The 23,365-nt window shown below is 35.2% G+C and overlaps 1 protein-coding gene across 1 annotated transcript in view; it reads left to right on the forward strand.

Moving 5' to 3' along the window:
- Window positions 1-23,365, forward strand: part of TTC6 (tetratricopeptide repeat domain 6) — a 46,411-nt gene that overhangs the window by 12,361 nt on the left and 10,685 nt on the right. Inside the window, exons 5-8 of the mRNA XM_010583991.1 lie at window positions 18,871-19,357; window positions 20,989-21,118; window positions 22,572-22,747; window positions 23,178-23,314. Coding sequence (XP_010582293.1) covers window positions 18,871-19,357; window positions 20,989-21,118; window positions 22,572-22,747; window positions 23,178-23,314 — 930 coding nt within the window. The remainder of the gene's footprint in view (window positions 1-18,870; window positions 19,358-20,988; window positions 21,119-22,571; window positions 22,748-23,177; window positions 23,315-23,365) is intronic.

Genomic DNA, 23,365 nt, shown 5'->3' on the forward strand with positions numbered 1-23,365 from the left:
TATTATTAGTGTATAGCATGAGAGGTAAGTTTGGAGAAGAAACAATGCCATCCCCCCAAATTTGGATCTGAAAACTTGCAATTTCTCATCTAAATTATCAAGTTTAGTTTGGTATCTCTAGTTTTAATTTTCTATTTATCTCCTTGAAATAGTTCTGATTTATGGTTTTTAAAATCTAGAGGGCCTATTCAGTCCTGCTGTATGCAGATGAAACTTCTCTTGACTGCAGCAGAAACTGAAGTTGCTTATGTGGGGGTTGAATTTGTCCATACAATTCCAAGCATAATCTAATCAAAATAATTAAAAACAAACAATGGAAAATACCACAAATTTAATATAAGCAATGCCAGCTGTAAGTCATCATCTTTAAATAGAGAAGATGTATTAAAAATTCATTAACTTGAATTTGTATTACAGTCAGTGCTTGTCTGAAATTCAGGAGATTTTACATGGAGAGCTGTAATTTAAGGACAACTGCTTATTACCTTGCTCTTGTCATAGATTGTATCTGTCGTTCTGTAGTAGAAGTGCAGATTACAAAAGTAGTACAGACTATGTCCTAATTTAACTGATCCTGTCCATCCCATGTGAAGTGAGACTCTTCAGTTTTATGGTCTTCACTGCTAATAAGATCTTTATAGATAGCTTTGTTTAGATGTACCATAGGTTGCTTCTTCACTTCTCTATTGAGAAAAGGGGGGAAAAAAAAGAAGCTTTAATTATTAGCTTTTGTTGTTCTTAGGGTCCTGAAAGGTCTATTGGATACAGAAGAGAGCCTTTTTATGGCAGGCCTAAAGTTTGTAAATGGATAATACTTTCAATTAAGTAGCTGAGAATAGTCATGGGAAAAGAATGCTTAAGTTTATGAAACAGTCAAATTGGCATTTAAGTGACCCTTTGCATGCCATTGCTTATCTGCATTGCTTAAAGATCATTTGGTTAGCAAGATTATATATTAAAACAAATAGTGTCAACAGACAATGAGTGTTTTACCTTCAATAAATACTTACTGTCAGATTATCAATGGTGCAGAAACTGCACGATTTTCTAAAACCCCCATATTTAGTGCATTAAGTGAAGGTAATGTAGGCCACACACATAGTATTGTTTTTTCATGTCCCCTTTTTTCAAAGAATGATAAATAGTCTGTTTTAGGAGAGTGTGTGCTGTAAAAACATTCACCTTTACCTGCAGCATGCCCCAAATATTTCAGTTTACATTGATAAAGCATTCAGTTAGTTCATTCAATGAAATGATAAACTTCTATACAAGAGCAGTAATGGTAATGCAATAAAAATAACATTCAAATTGTTTTTATTTATTTAAATTAAATGACAAACTTAAGAAAAAAGTTCCTACAGAATTTTGGAATTATTTTGCCTGCCATCATTTACAGAAATCACTCCAAATGTTATAAGTTCAAAGTTAAGCTGTTTGCTCTCTATTTTTGTTTGTTTGTTTTAATTGTGTGGTAATTGCATTGCAGAGAAAGTGAACTGTATTAGAGCATCCTGAGGTAAACTACTAAGAACATTTATGAAGATTATATACTCTCTATCAAGTTAAAAAACCAGTGTGAAATATTTATTTCTAATTTTAAATTAATGTGATCTACTTATTAAAGCATTGATCTCTGATTTGACACTCCAAAACAGTTACTTACTTCCATTTATGCTGTAAATATATTCAATTAGTTAAAAAAAAAAAAAATCCTTTGCATTAAATGGGGTTGCTGTAAGCATGCCTTAAATCCTAATCCGTCTCATGGATTGTGTGATTGAGTTGCTTTTCAAACTGGATATTTAATTTTTATGTTTAACTTTCACATTTTATTTCATTGACCCTGTTCTCATTCAGGCAAAAATACCACTGATTTCAGTAGAGACTGGATTGTAAGATCTGGTGAAACTGTTTTGTTGAAGCATGAATTAACTAGGCTCTTTTCTGTATATTAAAGTTGTATGGCTTGAAAAAAATTATTTTGACCAGTTTTAATTAAAATAAAAATTTATTGGCATTCTTTCCTGTTGGGTTGTCATGTGCCTATAAACTTAGGGACTCAAACTATATTAATGCAACAGATATATATATGGTATATACTTGATGTGATAATTTCTTGAATGTTAGTCAAATTTCTGTTATATTACACTGATTTTCATGTTTTTTTTCTTTACATGTGTGATTTTTATCTTTTACTTTTTTGCTGTCGTTATTTTTCAGAAAACTTAAGCAAATATAAAATACTATTTTTGTAACTTGAATATGTATTGCATGATGAATCAATCTTGTGTTTTTCCTTACTTCATTTTGTAGTTCTCGCTGATTTCCCCTTTATAATATCTGTTCATACAGTAAGGCATAGTTCTCAGTAAAACAAAAAAACAAGTTGTTGAAAGTGTCATTGTCTCGGGAAAACATCAGAAAAATAGTTAAACCTGAAAACTATTCAGTGTAATTTCAAAGTGGAATTTTAACTATTTTAATTTGGGATTTTCTCTTAAAATATGAAGGCACTTATGAACTTTAATTAAAAGTAGCATATATTTGGGGAGCCATTTCTGAGTTTTTTTTACATCTCAGACGTTTTCCGTATATTGCTCTTCACGTTGTAACTGTCTGCCCATTAGACATTTATTAACTTTTTAAAGTTCATACAGTAGCCAGAGACTGTTTTTAGAATTTGATCCATGGCCTATGGAAATCAGTAGACTTTCATCATCTTCAGTACAACTTAGATGGGAGGGTCAAATGGTAGAATTTTTAGTTTTCAAACATAGTCAAAGACCCGGTGTTTCCTCCAAATCAACAGCTGAATTGAAAAGCTAGGAAGAAGTTCAACTGATAGCATATCATAAAACTAATTCAAAGTTTCAAGGGTATTTACAAGGTACTCTGTCATGGGAGAGAATTTGCAGATGAACATATGTGTAACATTTTAACATAACATTTATTCACATACCCAATTTAAGCTGTAAATCTTCATTACTTGGTTTAAGTCTTCAGTGCACCAAGTGAAAGCTCTACTTAAACTGGGAAAGTAAAATTGTGACTACTGCACTTATTTTTTACTTCAAAATTATTACCAACATTTTAGCTTTTACCTGTTTTTCTTTTCTAAATAATGTGATCTCTACTTTTAGTAGAAATCACCAGGCACTTTATACCAAGTATTTATGTTAGCAATTTATATACTATGGTCTGATGTATGTCATGATGTAGTATTTGATAAACTATGTACTTTAGAATATAGAGAATGGATATTAAGGTTCTTGATTTCTTTGTTTTCCTTTCTAGAGGTCAACATTATCCAAGCATTCATCGTCTATGTACCGCTTTTCCTAGTTTTATATTGCCTCCTTATTTACAACTGGTTTCTAGAGTTTATCATACGTTAGACAGAAGAGGTCACAATATCTTATTTACAGCAGAGGACACGGACAATAAGGAGGAAGAACCAATGTGTTCCAAATGTATTTATTTGAAAGAGCAAGCTGAAAGGAAAAGGTATGAACTTACTTATTTTCAGTTACTATGGTTTAATTAATTTTGTAAGTTAAAGGATTATATGTTGAGAAATAACTTATGGTGTTTCAGTATTTAGTAGTTTCAAAGAGGTGGCAAAGAAAAAGATTTGAAAAAAAATTGCCTTGTTTGGTAGATGTGTTTTAAAATAATTAGAACAAGGGTACTAAAAGGCTTGTAGCTTGCTTAGACTGTAAAATGTATTATTTGCTTTTAAAATAAATTGCATTTTACAGACATATTTTAAGTTATATGTCACAACTCAGGTTATAAATATATGAAGTTTTATACTTCATTCTACTCACGAGAGGTCCCATTGAAATAACAAGAAACACTGAGCAAATAGAGTAGGCTGTGAATATAAAATTCTGCAACAGTAAAAGGTTTAAAGTACACACCCACTAGCCCTTTATCACAGAGACAATCTTACCTCAATCCTGATTCTACAAGGAACAAACATAACTTTAAGTAATGGAGTGTAGTTCTGTTGAGCTCAACACATGCACAAAGTTAAGCACATACAGAACTGGGACCTAGATAAACTTGTAGTCAAAAGTATTCATTGCATATGTAAAAGGTAGTCATGTGATAACTGCAGGATCCTGCATCTTTAATGAATGAGGAGCTGAAGTAGAACAAAATGCATAATAGTTAATTTTTCTGAGGTTGATGCAGCATGTAAAAAGAGATCTGTCAAAAAAAATTTGTTCTATAAGAAGTAGTGAGGACATGTAGATGGATTTTGCAATAAGCCTACTCAGTTTTATCATGTTATTATGTTACCAATTTTTATATTTGATGGTAGTGAATTCCTAAATCTTTGGGTTTTTTTGGTGGTTTTTTTTTTTTGGACATGTTTTGCACTAAAATATTGTGCATAGGAATGGATATGAAGCGTATTCTTTTTTCATTGCTTATTACTTTGGTTACATTTTTGCTTTTTTGTGCATTTCTAGTTTATATAGTAACATCAGAAGATTCAGAATTGGAGCCTTAATACTCCAAGTTTTCCCTGATGGTTTTTCAGACTGGCCATTTGCTACTAGTAGTTTCTGTGTATCACCGGTTCCAGAAATATAAAATTATTGCTCATAAAGTCTGTAGTGATCTAAAGAATGGTAGAGTGGTAAATAAGGATAAGGCTAGGTCAGTTTTACAGGGCAATTTGTGTAGCTTGTTAACCTGGGCTCACTTGAAAAACATGCGTTTTAGTGCAGCCAAATGCAAGGTCATAAGGATAAGAATAGAGAATTAGGGTCATCCTTTGTAGAAGGGGAGATTGCATCCTGAAAAGCAGTAACTCTGAAAGGAGCTTTACAGTCTTGAAAGATAAGCAACAGAAGATGGCTGTGTAATACTCTCTGAACTTTAAATTAAACATGTTTACCTTAAAATAAAGGAGGTGAGACCTTAGCAATAATATAGAAAAAAAGTTTTGGGATTAGAAATATTATACAGAGCTTTTCTGTTCCAAGTTAAGTGCTCTAACAACTGAGATAGTCATGTCACCACTTGTTCTGTCTCTTGGCTGCATGACTTTTGCATTCTTTTCTGCTCAACAGCTCAACTTCCTGTACTCAGAATGGTCATATAATCTAATGGTGAGTGAGGTTTGAATCCTCAGATAAGCAATGAATTTTCATTTCCTGGCCCTCTGCTTCAGTAATGAATTATCGTAGAGAGGTGGAAATCACCACTCTGGTTTTTTTTCCCTGTCTTATAAAAGAAAAAAAAAAAATCACCTTGCCCTTCCTTGAAAGAATGGATGCATCCACCCTTAGAAGAAGGCTCTGTATTCTCGATTTGAAATGGAGGGAAAATTCTGCCTGCAGCCCCTGAAAAAAATCTAAGTTCCAGAGAGGGGCAGCAGATTTCCTGTTGGCTAAATCCGTGATTCTTCTTCCATATGAAGGTTTGTAGGAATGTTGTGCACTTAATGCACTTAACAGAGTGTTCCAAATACCATTCTAGGGGAGCAAGCACAAGTGTTGATTCTTGTATGCGATCTCTCTTTTTCTTGAATACCAGTTCTGTATTAAGACATTTTAAAAGATCATCATGTTGGTTTTACACAAGAGATGGTTTGAATATGTTACCTGCATGGTATAGTTTCTGACGCAAAAGGATTTGCTAAACAAAAACATAACAGACCCAGTAGTTGAGGTTTCAGTCTAGACAAATTGAGAGTAGCTATAAGATTTCAGTGTATAGCAATGAAAGTAGGAGGTTATGAAATTATCCATTACTTACAGCCTTTAAATCAAAGCTGGATTTCTTTCTGAGGTATATCTTGAGTTTCATCCAGCAAATTGTGAGCTTGATGCAGGAGTACTGATGAAATTTTATTATCTGTATTATTTAGAAGGTTGGGTTGGGTAATCACGATGCTTCTTTTCTGACCTTAAAATGTGAATCCATAGATTACCTTATGAAAATTTTTAGTCATTGAATTCTTTTGATGTAGTCAAGATCATTCTAACCATCAAGGATGGCATTGTTTCAGTGTATACGATTAGGCCCTGATGTTTTCCTTTGGTTTTTGTGAGCTTCTGCTTCTGTCAGGAATTTGGGTAGCATATGAATATCATTCATGGCCATAACTGAAGTCTTTGCTTTTGATTCAGCAGCATTTTCTGTCTGTTGGACAGATACAGACAGAGAATATAAGGACTCAGTGAGAATAAGAACACTGATCAGCATTGTAAGCAGGGGTTTCAGCATACCAGTAACCCAGCCATTAACTGTTTTGCAGGTCATGGTGGAAGAGGATTTAAGGAAACCCTGAGAGAATAAATCGATGGCTGTAGTGAGCTTTTCTCAGGTGTGAGAGGCAACAAGAGGGTGGGCAAAAAGGTTTTCAAAAAGGAAAAAACCTCAAACTTAGGAAACTGGCGATGGAGTCAGAAGTCAGTGTTGGAGTTAGAAGTCACAAAAACAGAAGTTATCGCTTTACTGATCTAGAGAGAAAAAAGGAAAGGCTGTGAAAGCTTTGAAAGCAGAGGAGCATCTTATATTTGAATGAGCTTCTCTTTTTCTATTACTTCAAAGAATGGGATAACGTTCAAAGCAAGCAACTATGATCTTTGCAGTAGTGCTTTGAATGAATGTGAACAGAACAAGGTGATGCTTGTATAGGCTAAAGAAATGGATGCTGCAGTAAGCGAGATATGAAATTAGATACCAGACTTTAGCTTTGTAGAGAGATTAGAAAAATACTTTAATTTTAGAATGTTGTGAATGATACCTGTGTTCTGAGTCTGTGTGAATGATGGGATGCTAGTGATAGTGATGAAGAAAGTAAGTCGTGGGGAGGCCATGAAGGTTGAAAAGGGAAAGGCTCGTAAGATTCTTATCTTTCAGCGTTGCTGAACTAGCACTGGCAGCTTCACATCCCTAAGAGGAAGATCATCTGATTTTTTGTTGGTGCAGAACACAGTGACGAATCATGCTCTGATTCATTACCATGGAGAGGGAAACTGTACATGGTCTTTGACTAGAACATTACTAGAAATAGAGGAAGAAGAGAAGAGAGTAAGGGACAGAACCTCTTGAAATACTCCGGAAGTGTAAGGAATTAGATGGGAGTGGGACCAGGAGAGATGAACTGTAGAAACTGTGGGAGGATGGGATTTGAAGAAGAGGAAGGTTTGGTTTTCAAAGAAGTAGCCAACAGGTTGAGGAAATTGATAGCTACATTCCCCGGAGATGAAGAGAGTTAAAGTTTAAAAAGAAGCCCATACCAAAATTCCTTGCTGAATTTGTTTAGTCCTCAAAATCTAGAAAACGAAATTCTTTGGAGCACTGCCATCTAGTGGCACCATCCTCTACCATCCTCTTCTGTTTTTAATTTTTAAAACTCGTTGCCTTATGTGAGCCTTGAAGGTCAAAGGTGTCATTTACCTGACACTAATTTAGGTCCGTTTAAGCTGTTCACATTTCATTACTAACCTATTCCCTGCATTTAGCTAATTTCACAAATGCAAATGATCTATGTAGGGGTAAGCATGTGTCCTAGTTTCAGCTGGGATGTAGTTAACTGTCTTCCTAGCAGCTGGTACAGTGCTATGTTTTGAGTTCAGTATGCAAAGAATGTTGATAACACTGATGTTTTCAGTTGTTGCTCAGTAGTGTTTAGACTAATGTCAAGGATTTTTCAGCTTCTCATGCCCAGCCAGCGAGAAAGCTGGAGGGGCACAAGAAGTTGGCACAGGACACAGCCAAGGCTGCTGACCCAAACTGGCCAACAGGGTATTGCATACCATGGGACATCCCATCTAGTATAGGAACTGGGGGGAGTGGGGGTGGGGAATCGCCTCTCAGGGACTAGCTGGGTGTCGGNCGGCGGGTGGTGAGCAATTGCCCTGCGCATCATTTGTATACTCCAATCCTTTTATCATTACTGCTGTCACTTTATTAGTGTTATCATTATCATTATTTGTTTTCTTCTTTTTATATTATATTAAACTGTTCTTATCTCAACCCACGAGTTTTACTTCTTTTCCCAATTTTCTCCCCCATCCCACTGGGTGGGGGGGAGTGAGTGAGCGGCTGCGTGGTGCTTAGTTGCTGGCTGGGGTTAAACCACAACAGCATGATTTCAGTGTTGTGGATAGTAAAATTCAAATGACTGTCAACTGTTTAAATAGCAATAGATCTATCTTTATTTTTTTTTACTAGTTCTGAGTTCTTCTGTGAAAGAATCTTGTTTGACTGTAACAAAGTCCCAAGAAGCCTACAGTGGTAGGGTTTTATGGTAGATCAGATCAAGAAAGCAATAATTTTCTTGCTTTAAAGTCTTGTCTTCACTATGAAAAATATCTACAGGCTTAAAAATAGATATAACTTTTCATTGATGTCTGCAAAAAACGTCTTGTGGAGCAGGATGTATCAATTTATCAAGATGTAAACTTCCCAAGGTCAGGTACAACTCTCTCCTGGGACTGACTGTATTAAGTTTATTTCATCAGATAGCAAAAATGCCTTGCTTTTGCACTCGTGTTTAATCTTGGTATACTCGGCAGGCATTAGTTATCTGAGAATTAAAAAAGCTACTTTTCTAGCCATGAAGACAAGTATTAAGCTAAATATATTTTTATGAAAGGTATATATGGATAGTCAAACCTGTTCCTGGCAGATATCCTACAAAAAATTTAACAGGATTTGTAGCTTCATGTTATGTTTGTTAAGATTCCTTCATGCAGGAATGCCTGCATCTCCCTGAGACATTCTGATTTTACAGTTTTTTACCAGCAGATGGAAACATAACGATTATATCAGTATTATTATTACTTGGAGCTTTCCTCCATGATGCATCTCTCTTCCAGAAATGAAAAGTCTGAATGTTGTTTTGCATCAAATCACAGTTGATTACTTAGTTTTCAATTCAAGGAGTTTATACTATTTATGGCAAAAGTGCCCTAAAAGAGGGCTCTTTTTATGTTTTTCACTTAAAACACTCTTAACCGCCAAATGCTAAGGAATATTTTGATTGCTTTACCTTTTTATATCTTGTATAACTTCACTTGACATTCCTTTGTGGAGACACCCCCCTTGAAGAGTCAGAACCACCTGGGGTGGGTTGACCCTGTCTGGATGCCAGGTGCCCACCAAAGCCTCTCTATCACTGCCCCTCCTCGGCTGGACAGGGGAGAGAAAATAGAATGAAAGGCTCGTGAGTCGAGATAAGGACAAGGAGAGATCATTGACCAATTACTATCACACGCAAAACAGGCTTGACTTGGGGAAATTAATTTATTACCAGTCAAATCAGAGTAGGATAATGAGAAATAAAACCAAATGGTAAAAACACATTCCCTTCACACCTCTCTTCTTCCCAGGCTTAACTTCACTCCTTAATTCTCTACCTGCCCCCCCCAGCAGCACAGGGGGGATGGGGAAGGGGGCTTGTGGTCAGTTCATCACACGTCTCTGCCACTCCTTCCTCCTCAGGGGGAGGACTCCTCACGCTCCTCCCCTCCTCCAGCGTGGAGTCCCTCCCACGGGATACAGTCCTCCATGAACTTCTTCAATGTGGGTCCTTCCCACAGGTTGCTGTTCTTCATGAACTGCTCCAGCATGGGTCCTTTCCATGGAGTGCAGTCCTTCAGGAACAGACTGCTCCAATGTGGGTCACCTGTGGGGTCACAAGTCCTGCCAGCAAACCTGCAGCGTGGGCTCCTCTCTCCACAGATCCATGGGTCCTGCCAGGAGCCTTCTCCAGTGCAGGCTTCCCACAGGGTCACAGCCTCCTTTGGGCATCCAGCTGCTCTGGCCTGGGGTCCTCCACGGGCTGCTGGTGCATATCTGTTCCACTGTTAATCTCCCTGGGCTGCAGGGGGACAGCCTGCCTCACCATGGTCTTCCCCACGGGCTGCAGGGGAATCTCTGCTCCGGCACCTGGAGCACCTCCTCCCCCTCCTTCTTCACTGACCTTGGTGTCTGCAGGGTTGTTTTTCTCAGATATTCCCACTCCTCTCTCTCTTTGGCTGCAGTTGCGCAGTTTCCACCCGCCCCCGCCCCCCCCTGCCCCAAGTATGTTATACCAGAGGCACTATTACTGTTGCTGATGGGCTTGGTCTTGGCCAGTGGTGGGGCCATCTTGGAGCCGGCTGGCATTGGCTCCATGGGACATAGGGGAAGCTTCTAGCAGCTTCTCACAGAAGTCACCCCTGTAGCCCCCCCACTACCAAAGCCTTGACATGGAAGCCCAATTCACCACCAAATACTTAGATGTAAAGAAAAACTAGGAAGGCTAAACACTTGTCAAAAGTTAGGTTTTCAGTTCCTGTTTTTCTTCTCTTTAAGAAATAGTTTTTTTTGTCAAAGCTTCCACTTGAAGAAAGGAACATTCCAGAAGGAGTTCAAGAACTACTCCCAGATCTATAATCTTTCTCTCTGTATGAGAACTACAGCTTCTGGGCTAGTGCTACATTTTAAGGATTCCTTTTTAACCTCCAAATGTACTTCAGAAGGCATTTTGTTTGCTAAATCAAATGGCTGGTTCTCAGTTATGTTGAGGACCCTCCCCCCCCCCGTTTATACAGTATTCTGATAATTTACATAGGTCTTAAAATGGAAGTACATTGCAATTAGCATAAATGAGAATCAATATAGCAGATATACGTCTAACAGTGAAATTGCAAATAACAGAAGTTACACACTTTAGTTCCATGAATGCACAGAGAAACTTCATTGTTTAGTGTTTGCAGAAAAACTACCCCAAACCTGACTAACACCAGTAGATGTCAGTGTTGACATATGCCAATGTGTTGAGAAAAGTGTGTTCCATGTAATGTGCATTTTAATTTACATACTTATATGGATACCTGAATGTATGAAATTAAGTGTTTTTTCTCGTTCTTTTGTATATACATTACATATTTCACCATTTATTGCATTTTGTGCTTGTAATTGGTAGTATAGTAAGAATTATATAAGTGAGAACTTAATTCTTGTATTATAAAACAAGCTACAAGAAGAATAGCAAAAAATATAACTGTAACCTTCTCTCCGTTAAATAAAAAATTCATTTATAATTTTATATATAAATCCTATAAAATATCTGTTCAAGTGATAGTGTTAATAGTTGTTGCTACTAATATCTAAAATAGTTTTGCCAGCTTGGTAGTAGTAATAGATCCTTCAAATCTGAATTTCCCTTTAGAGGTGCCAGGAACAAAGAAAATAGAGGTAGAACAGTTATTACAGGATTTTTTTTATATATATATATATATGCACATGCATATATAAACATACTTATGAGTTACTGTGTTGTGTAAAAGTGTTCACTGTTTTTGGAAATTGAAACTGTAGATAGATAGGAAATTGGGATGTATAATTACTTCAAACTACAGCTTTCTGAAGTGAAATATTCCTTTTGTGAGGTGTTTGCCACAGGCAGATTTATTTAAAAAAAGGACAAAAAAAAAAAATCAGAATCCAATCCCCAAGTAATCACATAAGGTGCTGTTCAAAACCAGCCAGACATTCCTGGTGAAATCAGTTCTTTTTGGCATTTAAGTATATCTGAGTTTAAGCACAGCACTTGTGTGGTGTATTTGCCATGCATGAAGTTATGCATGTAATGCATTTTGTACTAATTTAGAGCTTAGTGTTATATTTTTCTTGTGACTTCTATAATACACACCATGGACCTGATCCTGAAAGTCTTCTTAAAATTATTTGGTGTGTGACTAAAAAAATTACAAGCTTGACACCAGGTTTCCATTGTATAGTATGTAATTTCAATCTTTAGTTTATAAAACAAAGTTTTATTCATAATTTATTTCTAATTTGATTTAAACTTTACCTAATTTTTTTTGTCTTTAACAACTAAGCTATTTCTGTGCTGTTATTATCTCACATAATCAGAGTAATTTATTCATCTTTTATGTTCCTGCAGAGTTTGTTATGAAGGAGTTCCTATTTCAGAGCAATTCCAGAATAATCGGACAGATGGGATTCACTTTCTTCCCCCTCATACATCAAAAAGTCTAACGGAATGCCCAAAAATTGCTGAATATTGTCTTAAAAAGCCACAACTGCAACTGTTAGGAGAGAAAGTAAGAAATAATTTTAATAAATGTGTGCTGTATATGCACAGTCCTACAAATGAAGACACAAAATCTGGGGGAAAAAAAAGTGTTTTTTTTTTTTTTAATTGTTATGCAACAAAAGAACAGAACACCTTGGAAATAAAGTTCTGCTGATTTTTTAACATTTGACAATATGCAATATTAAAATGTATATGGAGTTTTTCATCAATGGGGAGGTTTGTTCTGAAATCTCATGTCTCAGTTCTTAATTCCTTCTCTGAAGTAATAGAATATGCTAATGTGCTGATTAATAACAAACAAAAACACTAAAAGAGCAAACCAGGTAGTTAATTCAGGCTGTGGAGCCCTATACCTCATAGGATTTCATTATATTTGGTGGGGTTGTTTTTGACAAAACCATGGTTAGCAGAAAACAGCATTTCATCACCTAATAGTTCAGATTCAGTACAGACATTTATAAACTGGGTTTATGTTAGTTGATAACTGCATTGTATTGGTTTTGAAGGTTTCCATTTATCCAGAAGCTTTAAAAATGTTTTGGGCTCCAGCTCCACCAAAATTCTTTGCTCCAATTTCTTCATTAAAGGAAATTTTATTTCCTACGTATGAGGTAAATATTTAAAAGTATTTTTAGTGTTCCTATCTTTTGCAGAAATATACATCTTTTTCTAACATTATATTTGTTAACTGTAACAGTTGTATTTTATGCTGCTATCTTATTAGCACTCTTGTGTTTGTGTATTGTAATCACAGTATATAAGTCATTGTACGATTTGTAATAGTATGTATTGATTAGTATTGTTTCATTTTCTGCAATAGTAAAGTTTCTGGTAGTAATTATTCTTAATTACCATGTGCTATTATGTTATCTTGCTTAATGTCTTCACATTTATGTTGAAAGATACTTTTGCATAGTTTTTCTTCTGCTATGCTATGCTGGCAGTGATTTCTACTAAAATGTAATAAAATATTTCTTATATTTAACAAAGTCCATTTTAGAAAATGCCAAAATTTTTGCGTTTTGAAATATTTTGAATGTAAAATCTCCACTGTGATTACATTATTGCGAGAGATGAGCCATTCATGTAAAAGAGCATGCCTATTGTGTGCCTGTATTTGTAGCACTCTGCACCTTCATATGGTAAAGGTTACAGACAAACTAGCATTTCATGACCAGTTCACACTCCTGTGCAAGAGATAAAGCACACTTATGCATGGATTAATTGATAGCAGGAATAGACCTGATATAGTTCCCCATCTCCTAGCCTTACAATGACCAAATTGAGAGCTGTGGTTATTACTGTATGGACTACTGCGACCTGACATAAATTACCAAAGCTAAAGATAAAAACTTTAGAGAACCAGGTAGCAATAATCGGTTTCCTCAGGTCTCTGCCCCTTTTGCACCATGTAATTCTTGATCACATTAAAGAATGTGTTCCATCAGAAGCCTAGGATAAATGGCTTCTGTGATGTTGGTCTTGCTCATCATTACTCTTTAGCTCAAATATGTTATAGGCTTTATTTATCTGTTACTATGTTTTCTATAGCTGACTAAAATAATAGTATTGCACATACTCAAATATGCAAATATATTAATATTTCAGAGCAATGCTATTGAGGATGTTGTATTTGAAGGCTTTTTCACTGATCATGATGAAGAGTTAGAAGCTGAGCAAGATGATCATGATTTCTATGATTATGGGCTGGTGTGTATTATGATACAATTTTTTTTAACGTAGTACTGAAAAATAAGATTAGCAAAACAATTCATAGTTTGAAGATCTAGTCATAAGACGAAACATTTCTATGTAGTTGACTTCTAGAAACAATTTTATGTTAGGTATGGTATTTGTTCATTTTTTAATAGTTAGAAAATGCTAAATCTCACTTTCTGAAATTTGAAACTGTGCTTGGAAGGAGTCATTGCATATTTTAAAGACGCTTCTTATTTTGCATTATTATAGCACTAGGTGATGATTTAGGGGCGGGCCTGTGATTATAAATAACAGGTTTTGAGTAATATGACATATCTCAATGAAGCGGCTTACGGGATGTTGCACTATGCCCAGACATCTAAAAAGCTGCAAGAGTCAAGAAGCAGAATAGGGGTAAAGAGATGTTTCCAAGTGTGTGATTTTTTTTTAATCTAGAATTTCTGTGAATGTAATATTAAAGGATAGGCAAACAATTCTATGCAGGTGATTTGCAAGTGAAAGATTTAAGTGTGGCTCTAAGTTGCAGTGTGGGTCTTTCCAGTTACAGAATGTTCATTGGAAAGACCTCTCTATACAGGCAGTAAATTAACAAGGTGTTCAACAGTATGGCATATTCACAGTGTGTTCTGGGATTGGAGCATCTACAGCACTGGACCATCTATGTCCACTGACTGCTTGCTCTTTAGCATTAATTTATATGAGCATGTTGAATGTGTCTCAGAATTTTGGACATCTGGCAGTGGAATGGTCTTAAGATATCCAGAAATCCAGGGAAATGCAGTCCTCACTTCACTCTGGCAAAGGTGGGGTTGGTTTTTTTTTGTGAAAATACAGATTTGTTTGGACATTAGCTCTATTTTCATCAATCCCTGCTTTTAAAAGCAGAATGTATCTGAAAGCTTTATTCATATTAGGCTCAGACTATTTCAGACTTATTTTGCTTTTTGTTTTATCTATAGACAAAAAGTTTACTGAGAAGATGCCAATCCTTGCCTGACTTTTCTGACAGTGAGAGCTCAGAGGTATTATATTATTTTATATTTACTTGTATTTGTTCCTGAACTGTGATTTTGTGGAAGAAATTCTTCCACTGAACTGAATTGAACTTAATATTTTCCTACTAAATGCAAAAGTGAGAGTCTCAGAGGTCTTTTTCAGGTGGATTGGTTACATTAAATAGGATAACGTAGCTCTGCAGTGAGAACCCCTGTTAACTTTACAGGCATTTGGATAGAGATAAGTGTGACTACTCTGTACTCTAGCTAACCTGAAATGAGTGGGACAACATATCTGAGTAAAGATTTGCAGTATTAGGTCCTTGGATTTCAGATGTATCAGGGCATCAATGTTGTCAAGTTTCCAATCTGTAAAGTGCTATGTACTTTTATGGCTATTGACGTTATGTTAGCTGTTTCACAAAATACATAAAGCAGCAATAAACCATGTAAATTTTACAGCTATGCAAAGAAGACCTTGGTAGCATTATACAAGTAATATTTTATTAACAAATTTGATATTGAGTAAGAATTTGAGGAGTATGTATTTATTTAAAACTTCTATATAGTCCATAAAGACCTGCTTAAAATGTTGTGACCATGTTGTTTTAAAGACGGACATGAAGCATGGCAGCAGTTTGTATGCAATGATAAATACAATTATGAGTTAAACACCAGATTTGCAACTTGAACTAAGCATTGATGTTTGATTTTTAAAATACTAGTTTCATGTTCAAATAGAAGTAGTCTTGTTGAATTCAGCTAGCCATCCTTTAGCAAAACTATGCATAGTTCATGAAAAGAATTTATCAAGTAACAATTCAATATTTATGCAATTTGCAATCAAACTATTTGATTTGGTGATGACAGCTAATGATGGATACATGTAGTGATAAATGATAGCTTTACATTGAGTTAGCTTTTAAATAAATCAGTATGAAGCTTAGATTTTAAAAAAAATATAATTTTCCTAAACAAAAGTGGCACACTTGTGACATTATTTTTTTTTATCTTTTCAAAACTCCACAGGGTATAATGCATTACCACAAGGCTGATGCAGGGTCTTTCTAATGAATATACAAATTAAATAATTCTTAGCAGATGTCTGTAACCAAGCATTGAAAAAGTGCTTCTTTGAGTCTAATTAAAAATTATTCAACATTTTTAAATGCTTCATTTATTTTTTCATTTATTTTATTTATTACTAACAAGTGTTTCTCTCTGTAAATTTCAGGCAGTAGACATGAAATTGCATTTTATTTTCTTTGGCAAAGATGTGTTATGCCTAGTATTATAGTGCAAGTTAGTGAACTGGAATTAACAGAAAGACTAAGAAGCAATACATTTGTTATTGCAGATAGTATTTGCTTAGTAATTAATAACAATTAAACACCAGAGGATAATAGTTATTCTTTTGGTTTTGATTTCATCAGGCAATTCAGGGATGGGGGCACAAGGTATGAGGGTGCATAATTCCATTCAGATATTAACTGTGTTTCCATGTAATACAGTTGTATTTCCAAACATTATACAGAGTCCTCCTGTCTTTTCTTCTGAGTTCATGAATATGTCTCAGTTCATCTTTTTGTAAATGTCACCACCAGTGACATACGTTTTTGATTTTAAAATTTAACTTTCCTACAAGGACTAGGGGTATTTAATTCAAATTTCTTGTGATACTTTTTAGAGAAGATTGATTTTAGCCCTTCATGAGCTTCAAATAACTTTGGATTAATATTTCAGATCTCTTTGCTTTGACATATATCCTGAGATATGCAGATCTTTTTTCCCATTAAATACTATAATTTTTTTCAGCAGTGTAGTCCCTATGTTGCTCTTTTTTTTCTTTACAATTTTATACAAAATAAAATCCAGTCTGTTACAACTAAGGAAATGTGATATATAAATCTTATTTCAAATGAACATCTAAATAAATTGTTTCCTTTTTTTAACAGACAAGTTTGATTAAAAGATCAGTCTCAGCTCTGGAGATGACTGCTTTCAAAGATGAAACTACATTAAATATGTCAGCTAATTTCAAAACCAGCATGAAAGAGTTGAAAGTTATGAAGCAACGGATAGCTGAGTCAGAGGCTGAGACAGAGATCGGGAAAAGGTCCCCTACCAAGCATCTGTTGAATGAAATCTGTGACGATCCTCAGTCAATGCAGACAGACATGCCAGGAGAAAAAACGCCTGCTTTGACTGGACAAGAGGATAATGAGAATGACATTGTTCTTGTGGAGCGATCTCAAAAGGCTGGGATTAAATACACTGTTTTCCCAAGAAGAAAGAAAACAAAGAAATCAAAGAAAATAATAAACCCTAGAAAATTAGAAGCTGTGATTAAGAAATTAAGTCAACCCCCAAAAATTCTTAAAAGGTTTTCTTTAATTAGCGTATTGCCTTTTTAAAGAATGTTTTTTAATTTGTGGCTGTATTATCTAATGATGGGTTTTATCTTTTTTTTAATATTAAATATTGCTCTGAAATTAAGTAATAATAATTTAGTTATTTAGGAATAATTTTTTTTTTTTAATGCAAAGAAAAAATACTTACTGCTCAGGTATCTTTAGAACATTTAGTATATATTATACTTTAAATGGAAATGGTGTTGCTTCATGCAACAACAGAAAAAGTTTTATCTAAGTATAAATGCATGATTAAATTGTCAAGCTTCTGAAAGACAAGTGGAAAATTCTAAGTTCTTAGGAAACCAAAATGCTAGGCTGGACTAACCTCCTTTGTACCATGAAATTTGTAGATTACATCAAACAAGTAGTTTGCTCTTTACCTTTTGTTTTCGTGTATCACTCTAAATATTTTCCTAGTGAATGTTTAATATTTACATACTTCAGATATGGGATACCTTAGAAAATATTCAAGTATTTAAAAAAAAAAGAAAAGAAATTCATGTTCTTGCTAGATTTTTGATATTTCTTAAATACTTATGCTTGAAGTGTGACCTGCAAAAAAACCTCAAATGTTGTCTATTTTTGTGTACAGTCATATGTGTCCACATTGTACTTACACTGATGCTCAGGCCTGGTCCTTCAGGCCAGCTTTCCATTCAGCTGCTTCTTTTTTCAGCTTTTAGGCACCTTTCAGTAGGTTTATTCTTAAGAAAATCAAAGATACTTAAATGGTGTGAAATACTTTTCTAGTGAGCTGTGACTAAGGGAGAAGGTGTCCTCTTTCCAAAGTCTTGTTTTAGACTGGGGTACTGTATGTTCTTTGCTGTCTAAGGCTTTGATACCAGTTTTGCTAAACCAAGGAGATTTCATCTTTGTACTATTTTGCATGTCTCTCATGCATGGACCTGCTACATTTTTTATTTAATTTCCTTTTTTTCCTGGTAGGATCCTTATGTACAAAATATTATAAATATTAGGTACACAGTATTATAAATATATATATATGTATAAAATATTTTGTCTGTATTCCCTTCTGGTATTCTCTCTGTGTTAGCAAGGCTAGTATTGTTTGTGATAAAGATTTAGTGTTTCTGTTAAAGTCTTCAGTTTCTTTCACTTTGATATCTCAGAGCAGATGTTGATACTGAACATTTGTGAAGGTTCTCATCTTGGAAGCTACGAATTTTCCCAGATTATAATTTTGGAAATGTCCTTGTAAATTCAAGTGCTTGCTTTCACTTCTGGGTGGTGCTTCTGCTTATATTCTCATGGCCTCTTCCTAATATCATTGGGATCTATCATTGATATATTCATCCATCTAGGATTTATCATCATTTAGCCAGGCTGATAACTGTCCACTATGAAATATCATCCTTTCTTAGGTTTAGTATTGTCCTCGTAAACCTAAATTAGAAGCTTTTGGAGGAAATAAGCATGCAACTGCAAATAAGTGCTGAACATTCTGGGGACATGAATGATTCAGAACAATTCTGCTTACCTGCGGCTTCAGTAATGGTTTTTGATAAATGGCTGATAAGTTAAAATATTATCATTAACAAGAGAGCTAACAACAGGTTTTTGAATAGTTGTTGACTGGCAGATTGCAATTTTATATCATTAGTATATCTGGGAAACTTTAGTTAATTGTTAATATATTTTTCCTTAGGTCTGTGTCTCTGGGAAGGCTTTCTATTCGTGATAAATTCAGTACCAAGGTGTCTTCAGCAATCAAACAATATCAGAGCCCCAGCATCCCTTGTTTGTTAGATTTTGAAAAGTTTGCAAAAGTGAGGGGTGGAATTCCAGAAGAAACTTCTGCTCGCATGTGGGTCAGTGGAATATGGAACTGCTGGTTTGATGAAACTTTCCCTCCTAGTGGGACTGCTTCTGAGGAGAAGGATACTGAATTACTAAAAGGAACTGAGATGGTGGACTTTCAGGAAGCAAATGTACAAATAGAACTAGTTGACTCAATACAGCCTGTTCTTCTTGAAGGAGCAACAGTTAGTATTGAAGATTTAGAAAAAGAAGTAAGAAGACTGTCTGAGCTAATAGAAAAGGAAGAGCATCCTTCAGCTTTTCACTACTGCAGGCGTGGAGCAATACAAAGAAAGTTAGGCAAGTTAAAGTCAGCTATGGATGATTTGGATAAAGTAAGTTTAATGCCAAGTTTTACTTCTATCAAGCACTTTTTTTTTTTTAAATTGAGTTTCCGAGTCCTTCAACAGGTGAAGAACTAGAAGCAGGAGAGCTGATAACTAGCTGAATGCTGCCACCTTTTACCTCTGTATGATAGCATGATCCAAGTTTAGTCCCACAAGAATGAAGGCTCTTAATAAACTGTGTTTATTTACCCCAGTATTCTCCAAGCACCATAATGTTTCTTTGGAGACCCTTGCTCAGGATACAACAGTCCTAAATAGAGCTGTAGGTAGGATAGACAAAAAGGACAGAAAGTCTTTTGCTTCAAGTTTTGTTGCTGGCAAAGCTGACAAATATTTTTTTAATATCTGCAAAAGCATAGTAAGCAAATAAATTTGAAAGTTGTTTATTTCCTGTTTAAACTATCATTTGACAATAAGATTTTATACAATACTACTAGTGTTTTTCTATGTATGCTTATTTTTTCAACACTTTTAAGTTCCCTTTATAGTGCTACAAACCTGCCATTACTTCCACCCAATACCCTGCACAACTGGAAAGAAACAACCAAAACAATGAAAATGTTGCTGAAAAAAACAGAAATAAAAAGAAGGTTTTTAAAGTCTAGAATTTAAGCTTGGAAGCTGTAAAAGCTTTCAAAGGCATTCTTTAAGCAAAGGTATAGTTCTGTATGTTTGTGAAACCTGGGTAGAGAAGTTATGTGTTGTACTTTCGGTATAGTATTTTCATTGTCATTTAACATTTTTATTACACACAGCTAGTCATAAGCAGATTGGGACCCCAAAGTACTTCATCCTATATATAATGTTGTAGAGCAAAAGGTGTGCTTCTTTCCTTAACCAACATCTCGGCTTTTAACATAGCATTTGGTGTTTGGAGAGGCAGTCCTCAGCAGCTGCTTTGGGGTTCAGAATCCTTGTACTGGAATGCTTGATAATGCAAGATTTAACCAGATCTTTCATGTTGATATTACTCTGTGGGAGTTATTACTGCTCGGGAACTAACTGGGCATTGTTTGGTGAGTGGTGAGCAATTGCATTATGCTTCGCTTGTTTTGTATATTCCAATCCTTTTATTATTATTGTCATTTTATTATTGTTATTACTATCATTATTATTTTCTTCCTTTCAGTCCTATTAAACTGTTCTTATCTCAACCCATGAGTTTTACCTTTTTCCTTCCAATTCTTTCCCCCATCCCACTGGGTGGGGGGGAGTGAGTGAGCAGCTGCATGGTGCTTAGTTGCTGGCTGGGGTTAAACCACCACACTTTCAAATAGAAGAATTCTGATTTCTAGAAATAGTTCAGATAACTATTTTAAAGAAATCATCAAGCATGATAATATCCCAGCTGATTAATATTTTGTGCTGAATATTCTGGTAGCTTGGACTCTGATTCTGCATATGCGTAAGTACATGATTCTTTTAAAGAAACAAGTGACATTAGTAAAATTTTTCAGATTTTTAGGTTAAATTAAAGTTTGTCAGTCTAGGAATTTTCTTAAAAAATAGTAATAACAATTTCAGTGCAAAAATTTTCTCATTTCCTATGTACTGTTGTTAGCACATTTGACAAGTTCCTTCTGCAATATAAAAAAAATATTTACTAATTTTGTTTATAGGCTATAAGCCTAGAACCACTGCTGCTTGATGCTTACTGGCATAGACATTTGATTTACCTCTTTCAAGACAGAATTTCTGCTGCTTTTGATGACCTGAATTTTATAACTAAATGGAGCAAAAATAAAGCAGGTAAGTAACTACTGAAGTGTAACTTAAGAGTTAATTTTTCATAGTGTTTTTTCTCTAGTTGCCTTTGGCCTTAGTTCTGCAAATGTTTTTGTATGTCTTTAACCTTGTCAGTTGTTTTATGCATGTTATATAAAGCAGACATGAATCTTCAAAGGCTTGGAACATAAGTTGGGTTTCTAAGGCAAAAAAAAGTACTTAATTTTAGTGTGTTTTTAAAAAATGCAAAAAAAAGAAAAAGGGAAGACTGATGGAAATTGTATCCATTGATTTAATGGGGAAAGCTGATAACAAGCCTGTAATGGAGACAGTGTGCTGTTGTGCATCAGGTCAGCCCAGTTCTTCCATACTCTTTAAAGTGGGAAGGAGGAGCTTAAAAGGGGAAGATCCCACCTGGTTGACAGAGCAGACCCTGCAGGTCAGGGGAAGTGCTTCCCAGGTTGTGATGCTGCACCTCCAATACTTTGTCCAGTTTTGGAACCCCTGGTATGAGAGAGACAAGCTGTAGAGAGTCCATTAGAAATCCATTAAGATGGTCAGTGGTCTGGAGCCTAAGTTCTATAAGGAAAGGCTGAGGGAGATGAGTTACTTAGCCGGGAGAAGGTAAGGCTAAGAGGGAAATCTGTTCTCAGCTACATAATTCATGGTAACAGAGAAGACAGAGTCAGACTCTTCAGAGAGATGCACAGCAAAACAGGAGGCAATGGTCATAGGTTGCAACAAAGGAAATTTTGATTGGACATGGACTTGGAAGAAACCTTCCCCCCACCCCCCTTCTTCCTCTACCTTTTTTTTTTTTTTTTTTTTTTGATGCGGAGCATGACGTTATACGGTATGGAATATCCCTTTGGCCTACTTAGGTCAGCTGTCTCAGCTGTGTCCTCTCCCATCTTCTTGCCCACCCCCAGCTTACTTGCTGGGGAGAGGGCAGAGTGGGGGAAAAAGAAAAAGAAAGCCTTGCTACTGTGCAAGCTTTGTTCAGCAAGAGCTAAAACATTATTGTGTCATCAACACTATTTTAGTCACAAATCTGGAACACAGCACCCTATGGGTGGTTATAAAGAAAGGTAACTCTATCCTGACCAGACCCAATATAGCGGGATAAATATTGCGTGGGCCCATTTAAACTAAATCTCTTTATATTTGTTTGTGGTCAACACTAAATGGCTTGATGGGCCATTTCTACAGAGCTCTACAGAGAGCAAAGATTTTTAGTACCCATGAATCTAGCAAGAGCTATCAGTTTACAGCTGCATGGGCTCCACGATTGAGTACACAGCTATAGCTCTAAACTTCTGAGTTCTGTTGCTCAGATTAAAGCAGGACTTCTTTTTATTTTGTTTTATAATCTACTGTTCTATTTCTACTGCTTGTGTTAATTACCCTGTAAAGAAGAAATTACTTATTGTTCTGGACTGCTGAATAGTGCCTTTTATATTTTGGGTGGTTGTTTCAGATACATACCTGTCAATGGCTGAAATTTACAGGAAACAAGGTGATAATACATTGGCAATCATCAATTATAGCTCTGCAATACAATGCAGCCCTACAGATGATGACATTTATTTTAGGAGAGCTGAGTTGTATTTTGAGGAAAATCAATTGTTATTGGCCATGGATGATTATGCCAAAGTAAGTTCACTTTTTGTGTTGTTACAATAATGTAGTAACTTTGTGTAGCCTTAGTAAAAGTAAACTGTATTTGGATATATCTGGTAAGTAGGTTGAAGAACAGATATCCTTTCAAATAAATGATGTTTAAAAAAAATCAGTGCTATGGAAATAAATAAGTAATTTCTGTTACTCCTGCCAGCTAATTCAATAAATTACTGAATGTCTACAAATTATCAGCCATTAATAAGCTTGCATCACTACTTTTTTATTTCACTTTACAGTTAATGGAAATGACAATAGACATTAAAGGACAAAGGCATAAAAAAAGAAAATCTGAGAATAAAATAATATATTATTTTTATGCTTGGTTAAGACTTCTAGTCATTAGAAATAAGAAGGAGGAGGAGTAACATAATGTACTATTTTTCATTATAATTTTTCATTATAGTGTTTTCAGTGTAACCCTAAAAGAACAGATGCACTTATGAAACATGGAATACATTTCTTTCACCGTTCAGTTTTGCCTACAGCTATTCAGGATTTTACAGCTGTGATCAAGGAAGACCCCAGCAATGCTCAGGCAAGGTAGAATATATAGTTTGACAAAAGTATTTGAATTTTAAGTGGATTATTAAA

This window comes from Haliaeetus leucocephalus, unplaced genomic scaffold (genome assembly GCF_000737465.1).
Source record: "Haliaeetus leucocephalus isolate CR32 unplaced genomic scaffold, Haliaeetus_leucocephalus-4.0 Scaffold932, whole genome shotgun sequence".
Taxonomy (NCBI): domain Eukaryota; kingdom Metazoa; phylum Chordata; class Aves; order Accipitriformes; family Accipitridae; genus Haliaeetus; species Haliaeetus leucocephalus.